Genomic DNA, 24,639 nt, shown 5'->3' with positions numbered 1-24,639 from the left:
GAGGCTCAGGGAGAGCAGGGGACTTGTCCAGGGGGCAGAGCCAAGATCCAAACTCAGACTTGTCTGGTTACAAAGTGCCTGTTCTCCCTTTCTTCCGAGATCACATGCTTCTTTAGGCCCTGCTGGTTTGACTGACTCGCTCTGGTTATCTGCTGCCTTTAACCGCCTCGTCCTCACCTCCAGACCCTCCAGATGCTTTCTCTCACTTCTCCCCTCTTGCTTTGTGCCCCAGAGCTGCTGTGCCTCTGGCTGAGCGGTATCAGTAAGGGGGTGTCTGATACTTGGGGCCTCCAGCACACAGCACAGGCGTGTTACGGTATGGCAATGGTTAGGACGTGCATGGCAGAGGCCCCTTACTGATAGAAACACATCACCTCACATCTCCCCAAGCCAGGGCTTTGCAAAATAATGTATACATTTTATGCCGTTCATTCAAATTTCCATTCAATGCTGAACTACTAGATAGTTGTGAAATTTAGCCCAACCTGTGGATATATGGTGTACCGTTATTTATCTTTTCATTGTCAGCTGTTTCTTTAAATTCAGTTAGCCAACGTATAGTGCACTGTTAGATTTTGATGTAGTGTTCAGTGGTTCATTAGTTGAGTGATACCCAGTGCTCATCCCATCATGTGCCCTCCTTCATGCCCATCACCCAGTTACCCCATCCCCCTACCCACTGCCCTTTCCACAACCCTCTGTTGGTTTCCCAGAGTCAAGAGTCTCTCATGCTTTGTGTCCCTCTCTGATTTCTTCCCATTCAGTTTCCCCTCCCTTCCCCTATGATCCTTCACGCTAATATTCCACGTATGAGTGAAACCATATGAGAATTGTCTTTCTCTGATTTATTTCACTCAGCATAATACCCTCTAGTTCCATCCACGTTGATGTAAATGGCAGGTATTCATCCTTCCTGGTGGCTGAGGGATATTCCATCGTCAGCTCTTTTAAAAGAGGAAAAAAGATACATTTGTTGACTTGCATCGGCCTTGGAAGACTGCTGTCAGAAAGTGTATATTATTGAGATACTTGTTCGTATTTTCTTTCCTTTTTTCCCCCTGCAGAAATGAAGCCAGAGATGAAAACAAAACCTGGGGAGCAGGGGCCCCAGATCCTTGGTGTCCAGAGGGTCTACATTCAGACGAGGGAAGAGAAACGCATTAACCTGACCGTCGGTAGCAGGGCCTATTTGCTGCCCAACACGTCGGTGATTATTAAATGCCCAGTACGACGATTCCAGAAATCCCTGATCCAGTGGGAGAAGGACGGCCATTGTCTGCAGAACTCCAAACGGCTGGGCATCACCAAGTCGGGCTCCCTAAAAATCCACAGCCTCGCAGCCCCGGATATCGGCACGTACCGCTGCGTGGCCGGCTCCGCGCAGGAAAACGCGGTTCTCAAGCTCATCGGCACGGACAACCGGCTCATTGCGCCCCCGGCACTCAGAGAGCACACGCGGGAGTCTCTGGGGATGGACCACAAGGAAGCCAATAGCTTGGGAGCCACGTGGCAGAAAATGAGGCAGCTGTGGGGTAACAAAAATGAGCTTTATCCGGAGGACGGCCAAATTGATAAGCAGCCTTTCTTGAGGGCTCTGTTGGGCCCGTGCAGGAATTCTGCAGGAAACACCAACTCCTGGGAGTTCAAGAACAAGCAGTTTGAAGCAGCAGTTAAACACGGAGCGTATAGCATGGATACGGCCCAGTTCGATGAACTGATCAGAAACATGAGTCAGCTCATGGAAACCGGAGAGGTCAGTGATGACCTGGCGTCGCAGGTGATCTATCAGCTGGTGGCCGAGTTAGCCAAGGTGCAGCCCGCACACGCGCCGTGGAGGGCCGTCCAGGAGGGGGTGCCTCCCGCCGCACAGCTGAGGGGGGAAACAGGAAGGATGCCGCAAAGCCCCGACGTGGAGAACTCAGGCAAGCTGACCTTTAAGCCAAAGGGACCTGTGCTCATGAGGCAAAGCCAGCCCACCTCCATTTCGTTTAATAAAACAATAAATTCAAGGATCGGAAATACAGTGTACATTACAAAGAGGACGGAGGTCATCAATATACTGTGTGAGCTCGTTACCCCCAGTCAGGCCACGTATACATGGACCAAGGATGGGGCTTCGTTGCAACCCTCAGAAAAGTAAGTAAAAGGAGAATACAGTGTTCACGGCGTCATACCTTCTTAATGGGCATTCCAGTTTTCTTGAAAAGACTTTCAAATTCCTTCTCCTGAGAATGTGTTTCCAACAGGATTCTTTAGGAAAGAGACTTAACAAAAAAAAATGTCAGGGTGTGTTTTTCACATACGCACTGGAATTCTAAAAATTAAACCATACCATCCCCATCGTTACCAAGACTGGGTACGGTCAGACTGAGTTTCAGCATGTAGAGCCTCTCTCTTGGCAGAGCACTTCACATTTAAAAATGAAATCCATATAAGGCCTCAAAAAAGTCATCATCCTTGCAGTAATCCCACACCGTGTAGGAACTGCAAACCAGAATTTATTTACCGTGCCCTTCTATAGCTAGGAGATGTGGTATCTCCTTGGAGTTCATGTCGGCCCCGAGAGTTGGCAGGGCAGGGATTAATAGTTTTCTGATGAGGTCACTGAGAGACAGAATCCCAATTCACGGCCATCTGGAACCAGGGACCCTATCTCCTGAACACTGCCAAGGGTGTTTGGGTATCACACAAATAACAGCCTTAGTAGAAAGATTGAGTATCTGATGTACTTTTCTGTATCATGCAATTTGTTATGTCATAAAATCCAAAAATGAGGATCAAAGTTTTGAGATGTTCACAACACAGTATCGAGTCATATTTTTGTTAGGATCACCATGTCAGGACAAAGATAGCACATTTCATTCATTTCACATGAAATAGCAGGGAATAACACGTATTAATTCATTTTTGCATTCTTCAGTGTCTCTAAATCTTGCTGTTTGTACACACAGGACTGGAGATGCTTTGCTTTCTTTTAGTTTGCATTCAGAGAGCCCAAGCTGCCTCTAGGGATTGTTAAGAGAAACAGAACAGCAGATGTTAAATTGCTTTGCAGACCTTATTGTACTTTAAAAATGCAAATTTTATTTTTATCATGTCTTTTAGTGCATTTGAGCCAATATGTGAAACAGCTGAAGAAATCTAGGCAAAACTCAATTTTTTATGATAAATTATTAGGCTGTTCCTTAGAGTGAAAAGGTAGAACAAATCTAGCTTTTTCATTTTTTGCCCTGGAAATCTGAACACAAGAGTGTAAAGAAGTTTTCCCAGTGGAATAAACCTTCAGATCCACAAGCTTAGCAGTTTGCAAATCTTTTGGCCTTAGGACCCTTTTGAACATAAAAAAACTTTAAAAGCTTCTCCGAGAAGCCTAAAGAAGTTCCATTAATGTGAGTTATAGCTGTCGATATTTACCATATTAGAAATGAAAACATAAAACATTGAACGTATCTATTTATTAATCCATTTAGAAATAACAATAAGAAGCCCATCACATGTTTGCATAAATAACAATTTTTGAAAAAGCAATATTTAAAGAAAATTACTGATAACCATGTCACTGTTTTATATCTTTGCAAATCTCTTTAATGTCTGGCTTAATAAAACACAGCTGGATTCTCATAAATGCTTCTCCATGAAACCTGTTGTGATATGTTGTTTTAAGTAAAGTTTATAGAGAAAATTTGGCCTCATCCAGATACGTGAGTTGAAAAAAGAAGGACATTTTCATAGCCTTTTCAGATAATCGTGGCTATTCTTTATGACTATACTAAACCTGGACAGGTGGTAGCTTCTGAAGGGTCAGCTGGAATGTGGAATCTAAAACCACATTGATGAAATTTTGTTACTCCCTTACAACGAAATATTGCCTTATCTTGCACTTTCAATGGACCTTTGACCTACACATGATTTTATAATATCACACATTGGTCATTTGGAAAATAGTAGCTCCCTGAGTTAATTCATCTCCCCAGTTTTGGCGCATTTCCTTAGACAATGTAAAGAATACACATATTTTGCAACATTGCTAACCAGCTCGACAGAAAAGTCTTTGAGTTTTTGGAAAGCTGTCAAGCTCACAATGGAGGATACTAATTTTCCAAAATTTTAATTTTCACGTGAAAGTTCGTGAAAATGAAACACATCAGTTGTTTTCCTTGAATGGGCATGCTCCTTTTAGTTAATTTTTAAAAATAACTGCCACATGCCCCAGGCTGAATTATAATTTGTCAGCTGTTCTTTCAAGTAAAAATCGTATTCCATGAAAAAAAAAAGCGGCTCGTTCAGCTAGCAAATCAGACATGCAGCACTTTGTACTTCCCGTTCTGTGTACAGAATATCAAAAATAGACATACTTGAGGGTTGAGATTTAGTAAAACCAGTCAAGTCTCAGTGCCTCGTTAAGGACATTCGTAAGGGAAATTGGCATTTTTATTTTTGTGTCAGGTGTGTGGCAGTCAGGAACGCAAGGACTCCTGGTATACCTCGGTCCCAGGACCATACTGCCACTGCTTTTGTTATCCGTGCAAATGTCAACACAGCAAGAAAGGCAAATAATGGCTTAGCATTATTATGAAAATCGTTTTGACCTCAGGAACGTCTGGGGCCCCTGAACCGCCTTTTGAGGATGGCTCAGCAATATTCGTTTTATAAGAAACAGAGGCTGATCGAGCCGAAGTGATTGATTCACCTGTGGCCGTTTCCATGGGGCAGGGGTGTGGTAGAGCCTGGCCGGTTGAAGTAAATGTTCGTTGAGTTGATTTTAAATAGTTTGGCTTGATCGCATGGAGTTAGCATTAGCTTCTAAGCTGGAGACTCCCGGTGGTCATATGAAGAAAGGTTTTGACAGCGTACGTCGGCCCAAATGTGTTTCGGCATACTTTAAGGATCAACTGTTTGATAATGAAGCGATTCCATATGGCTATTAAAAGTTTTTGTTTTTAAGTTAAGAGAATAAAAAAAGAAGATCCATTCTTATTTCCATTTTCTTCCTCAACCTTACCTAATTAATCTGTTCCCCTTACGTTTCATTTGCTTGATATAACAAAGGTTCTCACCTTTAGATATATTTTTCTGAATCTCTCATGTCTTTTCAGTCAGAGTAACTCAGAAACAGAATTACATTTCTGAGAGGTTCTATCTAATTAGAGGACAGCGTGTAGGGTGCAAGTGCTTGGAAGCCCCCTGGGTAAGAAATCTTGGCCAGGAAGGGCAGACTGTGAGTAGATTCACTGGGGCTGATGCCTGTGGAAAGATCAGCTTTGTCAAGAGTAAGGTTGTCCCACAGAGACCAAGGTCACATCCCTCATGGACCCCTACCTGCTCTCCAGCCAGGGACTGACCCAGGCTAGATGCTGGGGTGGCTCCTTTGGCAGTAAGGCTTACGTGGATTTCTCACTGTGCTGCTGAGGCCTACAAAACAAAGGGATTGTTTGAGGATTGCCAAACCATATAAACATGTATATGAAATAATTGAAGAAAACATTTTAGTGTATTTACTTTTCAAATGTAGTGACTCGTTCTATTGTTCTTAATCGACTATTCCTTAATAGGGATTTTAGATTTTAGATGCCGGATGTTAGCGTGAAGGCTGGCCCTAGTAATAGCGAGGTCTGTTCTACTGGTTTTGGTCTGGGCAATTCCACGGTTGTTATTTCTGGGCGCTTTTGTGTATTTCATAAGTGTGCAGCAGAAGGATTTGCGTCCTCCTGGTACACACACTCTGCACCATGATTCTGTTGTATTCTGACCTTTCGTACACTTAGTCGTCCGAGGTTTCTGAGAACTTTCTATACAAAAGTCACTGTTAGGCACTGTCGATGCACAGCTGTGAATAAGATTTGGTCCCTGCTTTTGAAAAGATCACAATCTGGTAGGAAGAAATAGATATTTCATCAAATAAATATATGAACCAGAGCAGAAGGAGCCCAGAGGGAGAGAAGATAACTCTAGGAGTATTGGGGAAAGCTTTACAGGGAAAATTATATTTGATCCAGGATTCAGTGGGTAAGACAGAGTTTGCCAGAATGGGGGGGAAGGGCATTCCAAATACAGTGAACAACATATGCAAACACTCGGGGTGATGAAAGATCATGGAATGTTCTGGAAACTGTTAGAGGCTCATTATGGCTGGAGCCCAGGGTGAGCAACATGAAGTGACAGGAAATGGGGAAGTGGCCCCAGCTCAGTTCATATAGTATTTCGTGGTCAGAATAGTCTGCGTTGCTAAGATCTGGAAAGTGGGAGGCAGCAGGGGAAAAAAAAGAGTACATGGACCCTGATGCAGGTGATGGAGAAGCAGCTTCAAATTGTTGAGAAAAAATTAAAATAAGAACAGAACAATCACCCTTTTCTATTCCCTGAATAATTACCTTATCTGTCAGGACACACCTGACCCACTCTGGTTCTCATGGTATTTATCTGCAGGTGTTTATAGCTATCGGTAATTGGGAAACCATACGGAACTCATACGGGTCAGGCCTGATTCCTAATAGCATGCTCCACGTCCGGTATAACACAGCCTTAGCCCTGTGGCCTCAGACAGTCATAGCGAGGTAACAACTAGAGTCAAGCAGCATTGACTAACGGCCCATTCACTGCCAGTGTGAAAATCCAAACTGAAAAATCCATACCTGCTGTTCATGAGGAAGGATATGGGCACAAAATGAGGGGTTAGCATCTTGCCAACTAACGCTTGCTAGTTTGTCTTTTTTGAAAATGTGATGGATTAAGCAGTGAGTCCATCCAGAAAAGTCTTCTTGTGCAAAGTGAGGCAGGAAGACTGGCTCTCCAAGCACCGTCCAGTGACCATGTCTCTGAGCGCAAGCCCAGGAGGAAGACTTTTCCACCCACCGGTTTTATGGGCGGGATCCTTGCCAGCCCAGAGTCTAATTTTGCAGTCTTCTTTCCCTGGAACGTGCTGTGGGCCCAGAGAAGTGAAGTACATTACGTGAATGCACCCCTTTCTAACTGTTCTACAGGATAATCTTGGCTGGAATGGGAAAAGTGCAGATACGGAACCCCACGAAGAAGGAACAAGGAACGTATGAATGCTCTGTAGCTAACCATCTCGGTTCAGACGTGGAGAGTTCTCCTGTGCTCTACGCAGGTAATGCCCTTGTTGAAACCCAGAGTGCCTGGTTTGGGGTTCTCCAGAGCAGCAGTTCCCAAACGTCAGCGCGAAGCAGCAGAAACACCCAAGGGAAGGTGGGGGGTCAGATTTCTAGACCCCATTCCTGGAGCTTCTGACTCAGTAGGTCTGGGATGGGGTCCAAGAGTTTGCATTTTTAACACAGTCCCAAGTCATACCGATGCTGCCGGCCTGTGGACCGGATCTTGAAAACGTCTTCTTTAGAGCTCGCCTTCCGAGAAGCGGGAATTAATGAGGCAGAATTTCACTGGCAACATTGGTAGTATGGACTTCTCATTTTTGAAGTGCCACCAGCCAATGCAAGAGGATAATTATCCCCCAAAGAGGGCTATCTACCTCCAAAGGCATACCTACCAGTCCTTAAAAACACTTGCAGGAAATCGTAACTGTAAATTAGTGTCTATCTTCCCAGGAGGCAGATGGTGTCATTTTAATATGAAAATGCGCTTAATTACAAAGGAACACTTTAAGGTGGTAAGTCGTAAGCAATGCTTCCTAGGGGCAAGCTCCTGTTCTGGGATTAAAAATAAGCCAAGAGCTCCCCCCTCCAGCTCTCTGCTCTGTGGTTTCTGGCATCTGTGGCTCACAGGGACTAAGGGGAGGAGAGGGGCAGTACCAGGGGTTAGAATCCAGCATTCGGACAACTGAGCATTGAGCTTGGTAGCAGGTTCCTCATATCTACACACTGAGAAGGTTGGGCCAGTTGATTTTAAAAGCTCCTTGAACCTGTATGGCTTGAGCTCCTCCCCTGGCTGCATTCCCAAGGTAGGGCCTTCAGGCCTTGATTTTCTGTGCTTTGACCCTTCTGTGAGCATCGGCCCCTTCCCAGAAAATGTCAGTCCCGAAGTTTGGGAATTCCTGGGAGGAATGGCAGCCCCCTTGGGGCTCACATCTCCTCTTAAGCCCATCGAGGACCATCCAGATTCCTGGGAGAGCTGGTCCAGCATGTCCTCTAGCCCCTGAATATGTGGATACCACTGACATGCATTTATTTTGCACACACATGCGTAGGTGATAAAACAGGCCTCGCCCTCCAGCAGCTCACGTGCTAATGGTGGAGTAGGGAACGCCATCATGGAGGTCATCCTCCGTAGAGGGATGCCCAGGCAACACCCTTTCCAGAATGTTGCCTTCCCTGACCCTCACAGGCTACTGAGAGACCCTGGGGCAACCAGCACCTTGTCTGTCCCAACAGCCACCAGCCCCTGTGGTATGGTGTCTCCCACCAGTCGGAGTTGCTTGAGGTCAAGAATGGCTGTTTTCCAACTTTGTAGTCCTATTGTTCAGCTCAGGCACAGAGCCTGTTTCCTGAGTTAACCAAGGAATCCGTTAAAAGTCCATGTTTCTTAAAATCCAGGAAAATTAAAGTCCTTGGTTAGGTTCCTGATTCTCTGTGACTTTGTTGCTATTGTTATTTTTCCATGCAAGTTTTAGGGAAACTTGGGACAGTGCTCCTTCCAGAGAAAGAGTCAGGGTCCCAAGGCGCTGGTGTGCTGGATCCCACTTTAGTTCATCCACGGCGGTGTTGCAGATAACATACCCTGCCTTCTCGGCTTCTCAGGAACTTCTAGATTCCTTCTTTTTCAATTTATCAAAGAGGGATTTATCCTCAGTTTTGGTTATAAAACCAAAATTACCTCATAGCTTATCTGTAGTTGTTACAGCACACCCCGTGGGTATCTCCTTGAATGCATTCATCCGTCCGTCTGTCCGCCTGTCCATCTGGGCACTAAGCACCCCCGGGCTGTGTACGTACCAATCCTAGTGGGTAACCACGAGGGAGACAGAGAGAGCCGGGCTCTGCTCCTGCTCTTAACGGGGCCACCAAGTTTACAGGGTATGACATGGTTTACCGGGGAAAAGCCTGAACCTAACATAGTTTCCTGCTCCCTTTCAATGAAGAGGCACCTGCCATCTTGTCTATTGAAAGAAATGTCAGCAGACTGGAACACAGCCATCTCTCCGTTGTGGTTGGAGGCGTCGTGGAGGCAGCTTTGCACGCAGATGTGACAATCCGATGTCCTGTAAAAGGCAAGTCTGGGTGTTTCGGTGGGGGGGCAGGTGTAGGGGCCACGGGCAGTCCGGCGTTACCAGGAGATGGCAGCTGGCAGTGTGGCCTCTCAGACCTCAGCCTGACTGGCTTAACACTGATTTTCCAGCCCACTGATAGCGGGTCTGTCTCTCAAGGGTGAGACCAACGCATGGGACTGGGTGTAAAACAAAATGCCCATGTCTCCATTTCCCATGAGGACTGTGACTGCCTTGCACACTCGCGTGCTCAGGTGTGACCAGGACACTGTGTCGCCATAGGCAGACCTACACGACAGGCCAGGTTCTAGTCCTGTGGTTGCCTGGCGAGCAGAGCGTCAGTGACGGGTTTGTTGGAAACGGTTAGAGGCGTCCTCCAGCTGGTCAGAGCCTGTGCTGAGCAAAGCCAGGTTCGGGGCTGGGAATCTCGAGGTCTCCAGACCCACACTGTCTCTATCCCGGACTGTCCTAAGCCAGGCATAACCAGTCTGTGCCTCAGTGACTCATTCTGCCTTGTCCGCCGTGGCAGAGAAGCCATCTTTCTAACTGACTCCACCTTTCTTTAATAGGAATAACACTTCTAGTCTGACCTTGCCTTAATGTCAGGCCATTCTTGCTCTTGAAATCACAGATTCTTTTTTTTTTTTCATTTTCTTTTAAAGATTTTATTTTTAAGCAATCTCTACACCCAACATAGGGCTCAAACTCAAAACCCCAAGGTCATAAGTCGCACACTCCACCAACTGAGCCAGCCAGGCGTCCCTATAATTTTCTTTTAAATAGATGCTTTTATTTTATAAATCCTGGTTTATGAAGTTTTTGTTTAACTATTTATTTTTTTATAATAATTTTTTGTTATATTATGTTAGTCACCATATAGTACATCCCTGGTTTCTGATGTAAAGTTCGATGATTCATTAGTTGCGTATAACACCCAGTGCACCATGCAATACGTGCCCTCCTTACTACCCATCACCAGCCTATCCCATTCCCCCACCCCCCTCCCCTCTGAAGCCCTCAGTTAGTTTCCCAGAGTCCATAGTCTCTCTGTCTACGGCCATACCACCCTGAACACGCCCGATCTCATCTGAAATCACAAATTCTTAAGTCTTAACCTGGGCCCATGCATCCCTAAACTGAGATCAACATTATAGCCTGCACACATGTACATTTTATGGGGTCAGGGGTGCTATGCAAATAACTTTGATCAGTTTCTCAGGGAGACTTGGGACCTCTTCACCATTAAGATCTATTTTAAGGGGACTGAGCGTATGCCCGTGATTTACTGTGCATTGATTCCCTGCCGGGACGACTGTATCTCCCTCGTTTCCAGCTAATGGGGCCCCTCCCTGTAAGTTGCAGCCACTTGGGATGAATCTTACCTGGGCCATGGCCCCTATGAGCAAGGTGACCCGGGGAGTCCTCACGCTGTTCTCAGTAACACAGTGACCGCGCATGTAGCGAAGGGAGCCCAGGACACATCCATTCACCTTCCAGGCATTCCCTCCTTGGAATGGTCCATTCCTTGCCATGTTTCCAGAGCTGAACCTTTGGCGGCACAAGCCGTGGAAATTTGCTAACCCCCAAGGTATTATTTTTCACCCCTTGGAAGTCCCTGCAGTGTTTGGCCTACACAGACTTGCAAAGTCCCTCCAGCCTCCCAACTGACTCCACCCACAAGTATGTGAGTTTTCTGGCAAAGCGCACCTACCGTTACAGAATGGCCCGCATTCTCTGGCTGCGTGGAGGAGAAAAGCGGAACGGAGCTTTGCCGCTGCCAAGCCACAAACGGCTAGAGTTTCTACAGCCCTACACCTGCAGAAGATGCCGCAAAATAGGTCTGACTTCTATGAAGAGAAACCTCAACTTCTAGCATTATTCCTACATTTCTTACTTCCACAAAAGTGTAAAATCAGGCTTTCGGGGGGAATGAGCCCTTGAAAGGATCATGGTGTATTATTTGCTGTCATAAGTTAGCAGCTGGATTCGGTGGCAGCTGCCTTTGTGAGGGAAGCGTCCAGCAAAGACCATTAAATGCGTCTGGGTTTTATTCTCTGGGCCAGGCCCCGTCAGCACGTGGCCCATCTCTGACCTCTCCCTGACTCCAGCAGCCCCCTCTGACCCCCGCCGCTGCTCCCCTGGGGCCTGGAGGGGGCTCAGGGTTGGGGGCGCTCCTCAGCCTCCTCGCTCCCTCCTTCCTCCTACTAGATGCTGCCCCCATTGGTTGATTCCTTACCTGGCAGCCGTCCCTTGTGGACTAGCCCTCAGGGACTCATCAGGACCTTTTCTGCTCAAAATACACCCATCTCATTTTGAGTTCTGTGCCATTTTAAATAAACCTGCAGTGAACTTATTGTGTTTTCTTATGGGTGGAAGCCATATGAGCGTAGCTTTTTCTGGAGCTCCGTCTTTTTAAAGACAGATGGGGAAGTTGGTGAAGGGTCAGCAAACTTGGGTTTCGTAGACGGTTCTGTCACTAGCTCGTATGGGACCTACCTACCCTCGTCTCTGCAGTGGGAAATGTACCACGTCCATGGAAGGAGGGACTTTGGGTTTCATCTAATCCAGCCCCTCATTTATAGACAAGGGCAGTAGAGCATTTACAGACCTGAACACGGTGTCACAGAATTATATTTTCACGTTGCACATGGAGATTAGCTTTGTGAATCGGTGGCATGTATAAATTTGTCTTTTATTTTTCAGTTGCCCTTAAGATATTTTCCAGTAACTATAATGAGCTCACCTATCCATACCTTTCAGACAGATTCGTAGTTTTCGGTATGGCCAAATATGTTGTATTTAACTCGCGTGTCTGGATATCAAAAGTGATTGTCTCTCGTCTCTCTTAGGTGATGTTTCTCACAACTGTATTATGTAATAGAGCCTGCAAGTCTGTATGTCTAAAAGTTAGAAGTTTTAAGTTGCAAGAGTTATTTGCCTTGCTCTTTAAAAAAAAATTTTTTTTTTCTTTTAAAAATGGGGGAAGAAGAGTTTAAGCTGCATCCTCTCTGCCACCTTCTGGTGAGAAAGGAAAGCTCATCTGAGAAAAATGACCGATAAATCTTGATAGCTACGTATTTTTTTATGCTTAGTAAGAACATCATTTATTTTATAATTTTCTTTTTTATTTAAAGATTTTCTTTATTTGTCAGAGAGCGAGCATAAGCAGGGGGAGTGCCAGGGAGAGGGAGAGGGAGAAGCAGGCTCCCACTGAGCAGGGAGCCTGATGCAGGACTCAATCCTAGGACCCTGGGATCATGACCAGAGCTCAAGGCAGATGCTTCACCGACGGAGCCCCCCAAGCGCCCCTATTTTATAATTTTCTGTTATGTATGTATTCGGCGTTGCTTGTTTTCCTGACTCAAGCTCATTAGAAGTGCCACTAACCTGAGTCTCGGCTGTCACCTGTTTTTGTGTGTTGGGCTCCTCTGGATGCCCCAAACCAGAAATTCTACTCACGGGGGCGGCCCTTATATCAAGGCAAAGAGATAGTTACTAGAATGTGCACAGAGAGGGGGAGAGAGAGAGAGATGAAGCAAGAAAGAAAATAAAAATATGCAAGAAACAACCTAAATCTCCGTCAGTGGGAGAAAGAACCCGTGAAGATCTCCTCATTTCCTGGAAGACTCTATGGTACTAAAATGAAGAAATGAGAGCTACCGGTATCAACACAGACACATCTTTAAAACGTCATCTTTCAAGAAGGGTACTAAGAAGATTCGAGGAGGGGGCGTGTCGTCTTTTCTACAGATGGTGTCGGTACTGCTGCAAATCCACCTGCAAGAGAGGGGAGTGGGTTTCCCACTTCATGTCATATACAAAACGTAACTCACAGTGAATTGAAAGCCCAAAGTTGAAAGCTAACACCAGGACGCCCTTAGAATAAAACAGGCACAATTCTTGGTCACCTTAAGTTAAGCAATAGTTTCTTTCTTTCTTTTTTTTTTTTTAAGATTTATTTATTTATTTGAGCAAAAGAGGGTACATTTAAGTGAGAGCAGGAGGAGGGCAGAGGGCGAAGGAGAGAGAATCTTAAGCCAGTTCCACATCACAGAGCCTGATGTGGGGCTTGATCTCACGACCCTGAGAGCATGACTTTGAAATCAAGAGTCTGACGCTTAACCCACTGAGCCACCCAGGTGCCCCAGGCAATAATTTCTTAGCCAGGGCACAAGCATCAAAAGGAACAAGTGGATAAACGGGCTTCTTCAGACTGAAAAACTCTTCTTCTGCAAAGGACACTGTCCAGAAAGTATAAGGAAAACCCAGAGAATGAGTGAATATTTTCTGCAAATCATATATTTGTTAAGAGAGTGTCCAAAATGTAAAAGGAACTCTTAGAACTCAGCAATAAAAAGACAGCTTCATTTAAAAAAGACAAATGGTCTGAGTGGACATCTCTCCCAAAAATGTGAAATGACCAATAAGCCCATAAAAGATGCTCCATGTCCTTAGTCATCAGGGAAATGTAAGTCAGAACCACAATGAGATGCCCCTTTCTTTTCTTTCTTTTTTTTAATTTTATTAAAATCAATTGGTTAACATACAGTGTATTATTAGTTTCAGGGTAGAGGTTAGTGATTCATCAGTTGCATACAACACCCAGTAATGAGATTCCACTTTCTGCACTGTGACAGCTGTAATCAGAAAGACAGATACTAGAAGCGTGGGGAATGTAGAGAAGTCACAATCATCTTGCACTGCGGTTGGGAATTTAAAATCATGCAGCTGCTTTGGAAAACAGTCTGACGGTCCCCCCAAAAGTGAAACCCAGCAATTCCACTCCTAGGTATATATGCCCAAAGCAAAGGAAAACACACGTCCCCACAGAAACGTGTGCAGAGAGGCCTGTAGCAAAAAGTAGGAGAGATATCCGTGTCCTTCAGCTGATGATTGGGTAAAGAAAATGGAGCATATCCGTGCAATGGAATTTTCTTTGGCCATAAAAAGGAATGAAGGACTGACCCATGATAAAACACGGATGGATCTTGAAAAATTACGGTAAGTGGAAGAAGCCAGACACGACAGATCACATATTGTGTAATTACATTTCCATGAAGTGTCTAGGACGGGCAAATCCGCAGAGACAGATAAGAGGCTGCCGGTGACTAAGAGACTGGAAAACGGGCGGGATGACTAACGGGCAACACGTTTCTTTGGGGGGGATGAGAGTGTTCCGGAATTACAGAGTAGGGATGGTCGCACGGCTTTATGAGTGAGCCAAAGAAATCACTGAACTGTACCCTTCGAAGGGTGAATTGTACAGTCTATAAATTGTATCTCATTAGAATCGGAATCCTAATACCCACAATAGGATAAGATTTTAAAACCTACAACGCAGTCGTGGATACTATTTATCAGTATGGAAGTATATGGCGAAAATACGCAGATATTCACAGGAGAGACGGACACCAGTGACAGGATGGTCGGTACTCCCGGGAGAAAAGAAGAAGTTTGGGGAAGGAATGTTAGCCTAGCTGTGATGCTTTATTGCTTGACCAAGAACTAAAGCAAATAGAGTCCAACGTGAATGGGCACTAATTTTGCACGATAGACCTGTGGTTATCTGTTATACTGGCTATACTGGGTTTTTTTGTCTCCCCTCCCAGCCCTGCCTCTGCCGTGTTCGGAGACACTGGACCTGTCACAGACTCATGTTGGCCCATGATTTTCTGTTACAGAATAAGGGATTAGAGGCTGATGACCAGGGACCCCTGGTCTTTTGCAGGAATCTGGGACAAATGGAAGTAAAAGTAGGAAAAATGCTTGAGCTAAGCGCTCTGCCCAGGCCAGGCTTAGAACTGAGTGCCAACAAGCCTTCTCACCCGATACCAGGAAGACTGAGTGGGGGGCCCAGCAAGAAAGTGTCTCTCTAGATAGCCAAAGAGGAGATGGATGGGGTGGTGTTGACATGGATGAAGGGGATGAAGAGGTACAAACTTCCAGTTATAAAGTAAGGAAGTCGTGGGGATGAAAAGTACAGCACAGGGAATATATAGAGTCAATAATATTGCAATGCATTTATTGTAGTGAGCATTTCATAATGTGTATAATTGTTGAATCCTTATGCTATACACCCGAAACTCACTTAATATTATATATCAACTCTACTACAATGAAAAAAATGTTTAATGGGGAAAAAAGGTAGATACGATGTTCCTCTCAAGGAGTTACTTAGAGCTGGAACCCCAGCCGATGAAAAACCCGTTTACCTATATTATGACTCAGATACTAGGGTTGTAATGAAAAGGAAGGAACCAAATAATGTAAGAATCTGTGATTTGGTGAAACCAGAATTTGACTTGAAAAACGTCTTTTCTTGATTTAAAAGCTGATGTGTAAGGCAAAACAAGTCAACTGGAGGGCAGTAAATCCAGAGGGTGATTTGAAGCAACTTGGATGGCACCCATCCAGGTATTGGTCTTGGGTGTTGAATATGGAGGGACCTTTGAAATCCATGCGTCCGGCCCTTATGTTTTGAAAACAAGACCCAGAGAGGAGAGACCTGACCGAAGTGATGAACCAATCCACAGAAGGGCTGAGTTCACTGCCTCTGAAGCCGGCACTCCTTCTGCTCCGAAGGCCTCCCCTTTTTTTTCTGTTTTCTTGTCTCATTATAAAAAGTGACGCATCTCAGTATAAAATCATTAAAAAGTATAGCAAAGTATTAAGAAGCAAAGAAATTCCCACAGTCTCATCACCAAGACACAACCAGCATTTCCACTTTGTTACACTCCCGTAACCTTTTCTCATTAAGTCAAAGAGTTTTCTCATGGTGCTAAAGAAAAATCATAAATATCATTTAATTGCTGTACCAATTCTCTGAATGTAGTACAAGGAAGCCATTCCCTTATTTAGGGAAACTTAAGCTGCTTTTTCTCTTTACAGTTACGTCTAACAGTGTAAGGAACACTTTTTGTGCATATGACTTTTCTGTGTTGTTGAGATTAATTTTGTTAAGACAAATTAACAGGGTTGGAATGACTGTGTCACAGGTCACTCAACATTTTTATAACGTCGTAAGACATTACAGTTTCTGATAACTCAAAATGCATATCATAAATTGCCTTCTAGACAGTGAAACTTGCAGTGGTGTGGGTTTAAACCCTCCATCCTGACTCTCAGTGTTATGCTGCCCAGTGATAGGAGAGGATCGGGAAACAAGGAGGCAGAAGTTACAAGATTAACCCCCCACCCAGTATGGTCAAGCAGGTGGCAGGAAGCGAGTGTGACCAGGGGCTGGTGGGGTGCTTGGTGCTCGCAGCCATGCGTAGAAGGAAGGAAAGCCTTTCATGTCTAAGAGATGGTAGTCAGAACATATGACTAAATTTAAAAGTATTTTCGTAATCATGGGATTTTCTTTTAGGATTAAAATGCTGTGGAGCATACCTAAAGTTTTATAGATGTCTAATGGAATTACTAACTTTTTTTTTTTTTTACTGGGTTTAATAATTTCCCTTACAGGGGAGGATTTTGAGAACATTTTTGTGGTGCAGCAAGATTATGTGGTTAAATTCCTATATGTAGCTCATCTCTCTGACAATTATTTTCCCCCATCAACCATCGGTTTATATTACACAGTGTGGAGTTCAATGGTAGTGATGTAACATCTTTAAATCACTAATCTCTTTGATCCTCTCAAAAAAAAAAATAACCTTTGCTCCAGAAAAATACATTTACGCATACAATTTTGCGTATAATTTTCAGAATACTTAAAAAGGAAACTTGGGGATCATCTGCTTGCTCCTGTTTGATGAACTAAACGTTTTGTTGCTTTGGCCATATTCAAGTGAATTTATGTTTCTCAACCTGTGGTTTTTGAAATGTATTCCCTCTTCTATATTAAGCTTACCTCTTTGTTAAGCCATATACTATCTTTAAACTTGCTAAAATTATTTTTAAGTATATTTAAAACCTTTGCTCCCACTCAAAAAGACTACCCATCCCTTGTTTTTCCTACTTCTGCCTGTGATATGGAAATCTTCCAGGCTTCCTCCTCTCTTAATGCCGTATTCAACCAAACAATCAATCATGGGTGATTGGAAATTCCATGCATTTTCCCATCCATTCAGCAAGCATTCACTAAGCATCTGCTAAGCCCGATCTAGTTCTTCAGTGTCCAGAGATGAATAAGACCTGGCGTCTGCAGCTTTATAGACAAGGAAGCTATGCGAGAACAAATGCAGCAATCTAAGTGTTTATGAAGTGCATCAGCCACCTACAGCAGAGAATAGTTAAGGCTTCTGAAGGATTAGAGGTTTACCGAACAGATGACGTTACAACCAGGCCACTTGGAACCAAAAGGAAGCCATTTGAAGCAGAAGAAACAGCCTATGGGCAAAAGCACAGAAACGCGAAAGCTCCTGGCTGATTTGCAAAACCACAGTCAGATCCGTGGGACTTAAAACAGGGAGTGTGGAGGAGAGTGGGAAGAGGTGGCTTTGGAAGTATAAGCTGGGACCAGACTGTGAAGGGCATTTAATGGCAGCCTAAAACCCTTGGACTTCATTGCAGTGGGGAGGCAAGAGAAGTTTTAAGCAGAGTAGCGGTGTGAGCCGATCTGTGTTTTAGAAAGAGCGTTCTGCCTACAGCGTGGATGAAATGTTAGAGGGGAAAGAAACTACAGAAGGCCATAGATTGAAATCAGTGGAATACAGTCATTAGTTGGATTGTTGGACCAGTTACTCAAGATATTAAATGCTCCTGATTTGTCCAAGAGGGAGGGAGAGAAGGCATATCTGGCATTTAGCAATTGATGTGTCATTAATTGGAGATCTGGGACGTAGGTTTTCCCAGGCCAGTCCGGAGTGTTGGCACATAGCAGTTGAGTCAAACATGCAGAGACACAAGAGGAAGAGAATCTGGATTTGAGACGGAAGAACGGGAACCCCAGAGTGCTAACCAGAGAGAAGGGTGTCTAATACAGAGGCCTGACGGGGGAATTAGGAAGTGCCACAGCTTGGGGACAAGGGTCAGAGGCTCAGGTATAGGCAGCAAGCAGGCCCCAACCTCCCCGGCAGAACTGCCCCATGGTGTGAGATGGGAGGGCCCAGGGAGAGTACACGGAGAGGCCAGCCGGTGTTAGGTCAGGGGTGTGCCTGAGTGAGCTGGCTCAGCGCCCGGGCTGCTGGAGGCCCCACCCAGACACCTGATTCCACTGTCACTGCAGGGACAAGAAAGGGACGTGGCAAATCATGGGCTGTCAGGTCATGACTCCCCACTCCCTCACCTAAACCTTGATGGGCTTGCCCCAGACCTCTTTGTGTTCCTATTTGGATTACTGAGGTAGTGGATTAAAAAGACTCATTTGTAAAACCATTTTCTGCTCTTTGAAGAGCTGCTGAAGCTCTCTTCTCGGTGCACCTTGAGCAATGTTTTTTCTCCTCATCTCTGATCCACATCAGTTTCCCATGTGGAGAAAACATGAGTCTCTATACAATCAAGAAGTAGCAAGAAATGTTGACTAAAGTAGCTGAATATGCAAGATGAGAAATGGAAAGGGCTATTCTAGAACCGATCAAATTTCATACTTATTGCAAAAAGCCTCGTGCTTGGGTGTGTATGTCTGCAGAGTCATGCTGTGGCTTCAAGCCTCCAGATCACAGCTATTGTGGTTTGGTCCTGTTATCAACAACACTGCTTTCATCCTCAGTTGTCCACCCCCCATTTCTGTCTCTAGTCCCACCAGTATGTCTCTCTGTCCCCCAAACTTCACAGACATCCAGCCCCACGTTAGTCTTCACTTTTTGACACGATGAAGACAGACTGACCCATAAGGCTTTTTATCACGTAATTTCACATCCAGGGCCCACTCATTCCCTGTCTGCAAATAACCTTTCTTCTGTATACCATCAGTAGACCAGCAGAGAAGCCAGTGGTTTTCAAACTGTGGGTTCATGGAGCTTTTTCAAGGACCCCAGTCTTACCTTTCTGCCCTACCTACCCTCTCCCCCAACATACAGTTCAACTAAACAACCTCTATGTTTTATAGTTTTAAAATTGGACTTCCTTCTACAAAAAAAAAAAAATTAAATTGGTTCTGCTACTAACAGTGTTTGAGAGCCACTGGTTGGAACACTGGAGTAGGGCCTACGACCCATGGCATGTTTCTGCTCCCAAAATAACATATAGCCTTTCTACAACTATATCTTGTTTCAGATTTAATATAGCTTTCACCTCATGGTTTTTTTCATTACCATGTTTCTGATGTGAAGACTTATGAAGCCCACCTAAATTTTAAGGTTAATAACGTGGCCCTGACTTGGTCCTGTTTGGGCCTATTGATCTGTATACGACAGACCCGTGGTGATCCAGGAAGCAGGTGCTGGGTTGGTGTGTCCTCTTTGCTTTCAGATTCAGCTGTTCTCTTGGTGATCTTTTGAAGCTCAAGTTTCTAAAGAATAAGTTGCTCCAATTCCATGAGTCCCTGTGTGCTGGCTCTAGGCTGGCCCTGTGTTCTCCTGGTTCCTCGGAAGGCCGTGGTTCCTCAGCAGCTGGTGCAGTTTCCCAGACCTCTATGAGATTTGCTAGTAAACAGCTGGGAGGCTTTTTTTTTTTAAAGCTGGCAAGAGCCAACATCCAACCAATCGCTCTACTTACCCTATAAGAAAGGCTCTCACTTGCCGTCTGTCCCTGAGAGTCTCAGCCTCTTACTGTGTATGTTGTGAGACCCGCAGACAGTGACAGAGGGCACAGGATAGCCGTGGATATACCTGCTGTATAAAACACACGGAATTAGTGAAACCCCTCCAATGACCCATTCATCCACTCTCACTCCTTTGCCCCAACTGTGTCTTCCTAGAGTAGGGGCCGCAGGACCCACACAGGGTGCAGACTGAGAGAGAGAAGATCTTGTTTGGAATTCAACTCCCAGACGTTAAAAAAGCATGAGGGCTTCTTGGTATAATCTGCAAAAGGCATTCAGGACCTGGTGATGGAAATAAAATACTCCTTGTGGGGAAAACACCATGGTACCCAAATAGAATTTCAGCATCTGTACTAACATCCCAGCTTAGGCGCCCCTCTGTTTTTTCTTATCTTTTCATTGATTTCATTTATCTTTTCATTTATTCCCCCTGGTTATATATTTGATAATGCAACAGCCATGTATTCATTTTCATGACTGACACATGGTATACTAAAGTCATTTGATTATGGACAGGCCTGGATATCACCTCCCACCCCACCCACCCTACTGCAGAGAGTCTGATTTAATTTATCTGTAGTATGGCCTGAGAATGTTGTTATTTTTTAAGTCCCCAAGGCAATTCTAATGTGTATCCAAGGTTACAAACCAATCCATTAGCCAGTAAATGGGGCCAAAGAGTTTCCTGGGACTTATCTCAAATGTTATTTCAAAATGAGAGATATCCTTAGGAAACAGTGGATAATAAGGAGTGAAGGGGAAGCTGAGCTATGTGGCAGGGCCTGCATCCATGCTCTGGGCTCATTCTGAAGGTGGAATCAGGCCTGTCAACAGCTGAGACCTCAGTGGTCAAAGGTCCATAGAGGATGAATCAGCTTCAGCATCAGAGAGGGTCAAAAAAGACAGGGCCTACAATGGATCTTTAAGAATGAGCAGAAATTGGGGCACCTGGGTGGCTCAGTAGGTTAAGTGTCTGCCTTCAGCTCGGGTCATGATCCCAGGGTCCTGGGATCTGGCCCTGCATTGGGTTTCCTGTTCAGCAGGGAGTCTGCTTCTCTGTCTCTCTCTCTCTCTCTCTCTCTCTCTCTCTCTCTCTCTCCTCTCCCCCTCCCCACCACTCATTCTCTCGCTCTCTCAAATAAATACAATCTTTAAAAACAACAACAACAACAAAAAATGAGCAGAAATTTTCCAAGTGGTAAAAGAGAATAGCAAATAATCCTCAGTGGAGAGAGGAACACATAGAAAATCTTAGCATTACACACAGTGAGGCATGTTTGGGGAACAGTGAAGTCCCCGGGGATGGAGGATGAGCTCTTGTTAGCACTTGGTACCCATAAATTGAAAGGGCTTTTGCACCTTTATCCTCCAAAAGTAGTATAAGCTTTGGAGCTAGAAAAACTGAATCTCACTCCCCACCATTCCTAAGGAGAAAGGAGCCATTTTATGGGGTAAGTGGGGGCGCTTGGAAAAATAAGAAGAGAGCCAGATCCTTGAGGGAGGTGGAAAGGGAACCTTGCAGAGTCAGCCCAGGCTTGGGATGTCATCTCAGGAGCTCCGCTGATGGTTTGAGTTTGCTGGTGACAGCAGCAGGACCAACTCGAAGGTCATGGTGCATGACTTCCGAATAGGCAATACTTACAGTGTAGCCTTTGAGGACCGTATCATAGCTATTTGTTCATCTGCATCCTGATGTTACATTGATTGATGATCAAAATTGCTGTTGATCAGAAAGGGCCTCCAGAAAGTCCAAGGTTGTCCTCATTTGAGCTGTTGTTCCAGAATTCTCTGTACCGGAGCAAGTGGCTTACACCACTTGTATAGCCCCAGTATACATCACTGTGCTTGATTTGCTCCAGCTTTGACTTTGAGTCTTATTCTTCAAGGAGCCACTGGAGGGTCTTGGTTTTGAGATAACATGTGGAATAACTCTCATGGGCCCTTTATAGCCTATGAACAAGGCTCTGGAGGAGAGTATCCAGCAGTGGGCTGTATAGTGCTCCTGAGATGTGACGAGAACTGTCCAGTCCCAAGCAAAGCAGAAGTCAGGGATGACCAAACCAGAAAGAGACTTGTTGACACCATTCCTCCATGTCAGAAGAAACATTTTAAAAGGCTCTGGGGAAAGACTCTTGAATATGGAATTGGGGATAGATGCTGTGACCCAGATTGTTTCTAATGCTTCAGATAAAATTGCTTGGGGACCTGATTATGTCAATCTGTTAACATCGTTTTGTTAGAGAAGAGAAAGTACTTTAGGAGCTATTCAAGAGAGTTCCTGTGGTTGGTAAAAACCACAGCCTTATATTTGGAGGAAGTTCTGGATATGGCATCATCGATGGCTAGTTCTTTATATCCAAAAAGCATAGATTACTACGTGTTGCCAAAAAGAACAGAAGGGTATGCAGTTAACTCAAAATGGGAACATTTCGTACGCAATTTACTACATGTGAAGACTGACCCCACTGTGAGGAAGAGTATACACTCTTTGTGCTGGGAGTGTTGAGGGTTTTTTTTTTTTTCTCTGACACTGAAACTGTGAGCTCTTGTTTGTTTCATTTATTAGTAATGACTCCCCTTGTGGTTTGTCTACACTGTGTTCAATTTGCCTCTTATCCTATAAATTGACAGCACCATTTCTTCAGAGCCCCTGGAGGTAACTAATGGTAGCTTCAACTTTCCATCATCACGTGTAGAAAAAAAAAACAAAACAAAAAAACCCCCAGAATATTGTATGAGTGTTGAGTAGCTGGAGGAAACAAAGAAATGAACAAAAACATACAGGTTTAATATATAGGACACACTGATATAAAAATCCAGTCTTTTAGAGCAGTCTGGAATCATCCAAGGATTCTGCAGTGTGGAATGTTTCATGGGCCTTTCAAGGATGAAGGATATTTGTTTTTAAACAATGACCATTTTAAAGACACCCAGAGGTGCAGGCTTTCTGCAACACATGCTTTACAGCCCTCCAGATCTGAACTTTTTTTTCCCCACAACATTTGCCTTCCAAAAACTATTTCAGCATTGTGGAAACGGAACATTGAGTATTTCAGAGCTCCATGTCTTAGGGGAAATAACCTGTCTTTGAGGTTAGATAAATAAGTTTAAACTATTTCTGACATCTTGTAGCTGTTTCAACAGAGCAAACATTTGTTATTTTGAAAGACCATAAAGAACAGCAGTATGAAGAATCCCATCTGAATTTCCTCTGGCTTCTTCCGTTCTTTGAAAATGTTCACACGTGTAACGATGCTTTTAGGTGCCGAGTTGCGGTAGAGACCTTCCCTCCTCTTCCCTCCTCACTGGAGACCATTGTGTCTCCTTTTGCATCTCCAAACTTGCCAAGTTCTGTTCTGTTCTCTGAACTTTCTGGTACAGGTGGAATATCACTGTGTGTAAACTCACTATCATACCGTCGCCACTCTGCGGTGGAGGTTTAAGTGGGGTTATCTCTGACCCCTGTCAGTTCCAGAGACTGGAAATGCTGAAGACTTCTGGAACTGACTTCTGACAGTTCTTGGGGGCTTACCCTGGCCTGGACACTCTGCCTCTGGCTCCCGCATATAGTGACCTCATATGCTCTCTCTCTTGCCCTCCATTGACCGGGATACAAAACTCAGTTCCTTGACTGGTTTCTGCTCATAGAAAAACATCCATGAATACCAGGCATCTGGCAACTTTTAAAAGCAAGGCTGAAGATTGAGGGCTCGTGGTGAAACTATCCCATCCCATGGCTCCCTGTTCTCTGTCCCATCCTCCCTCTGCTTACTCCAACCCCCAGGATTGCCGTAGGAACTCCAAATTCTTCTCTCCCTGTTATGTGACTCTTGCCTGCAAATGCATGCATCAAACTCTTGCAAGATGTCCTGAAGGAAAAGCATCCAGCCTCTTTAGAAGACAGCTGGAGTTGTATAGAACAAAACCATTTCTCCAACCTGTAGGTTCTATTGAATTTCCTTCAGCAAGCCTGCTTTGTGTAAGGCACTGCTCGGGGGCTTCTGAGGTGCGGCTGCTTATCTCAGTCCAGAGGAAACTCATGGGGGAAAAAGGCTGCCCCCCCGAGAGGGGAGTCTTACCCTCCCTTCCCTCCTGAAAGCCTAAAGGCAGAAAAAGCTGATGCTCAGCCTTCAGCAAGGCTAAGACCCCAGGAGCTGGCAGAGTCCTGGCACACACTGGACACTTACAGAATACTCACTGGATGAATGCATTCGTGACTAATTGAAGGTGTAGGGGATTTGAGTGGGGGAGGATGGTCTGAGTTGGATTTATCTTGTTGCCTACACCAAGTGATGTAAGCAAAGGCATGAGGGACTTAGAGCATCTAGGACATAACCATGTTTCAGAATAACTAGTGACCAAAATGGACTTAAAAAAAATCATGTGGGGAGCTTTTCTTTTTTTAAACAAAGTGCGTACCATAAGCACCCGAGGACAGGTGAGTCTCATGACAGGTGACACCCCCAAAGCCAAATTCTCCTCTGATAAAACTCAGGCTGATAAAATATGATAGATAGGGGGCTTTACCAACAGACGTCTGTTTCTTAGAGTTACAGCAGCTTGGAAGTCCCAGATCAAGGTGCCAGAGCCTTGATGTCTGGTGAGGGCCCCTTTCTGGCTCATAAAAGGCATCTTCTCTGTGCTTCTGCACAAGGAAAGAGAGGGGGAGGGAAGGAGAGAGTGAGAGGGAGGGAGGGAGGGACAAAGAGAACACACTCTGGTTTCTTCCTCTTATAAAGGGCGCTAATCCTGGCAGGAGGGCCCCACCCTCATGACCTCATCTGAACGTAGTTACCTTCCAAAAGCCCTAGCTCCA

The 24,639-nt window shown here is 44.8% G+C and overlaps 1 protein-coding gene across 3 annotated transcripts in view; it reads left to right on the top strand.

Moving 5' to 3' along the window:
• Positions 1–24,639, top strand: part of ADAMTSL3 (ADAMTS like 3) — a 331,627-nt gene that overhangs the window by 268,636 nt on the left and 38,352 nt on the right. For all 3 annotated transcript variants that reach the window (XM_087856588.1, XM_045813117.2, XM_045813118.2), the window contains exons 21-23: positions 1,065–2,136; positions 6,981–7,108; positions 9,053–9,181. In XM_087856588.1, coding sequence (XP_087712714.1) covers positions 1,065–2,136; positions 6,981–7,108; positions 9,053–9,181 — 1,329 coding nt within the window. The remainder of the gene's footprint in view (positions 1–1,064; positions 2,137–6,980; positions 7,109–9,052; positions 9,182–24,639) is intronic.

Source organism: Ursus americanus, chromosome 28 (assembly GCF_024610735.1).
Source record: "Ursus americanus isolate L20-20 chromosome 28, mUrsAme1.1.p, whole genome shotgun sequence".
Lineage (NCBI taxonomy): Eukaryota > Metazoa > Chordata > Mammalia > Carnivora > Ursidae > Ursus > Ursus americanus.
Note: the sequence above shows the minus strand (reverse complement) of the source record. Positions and strands in the feature narration are given on the sequence as shown.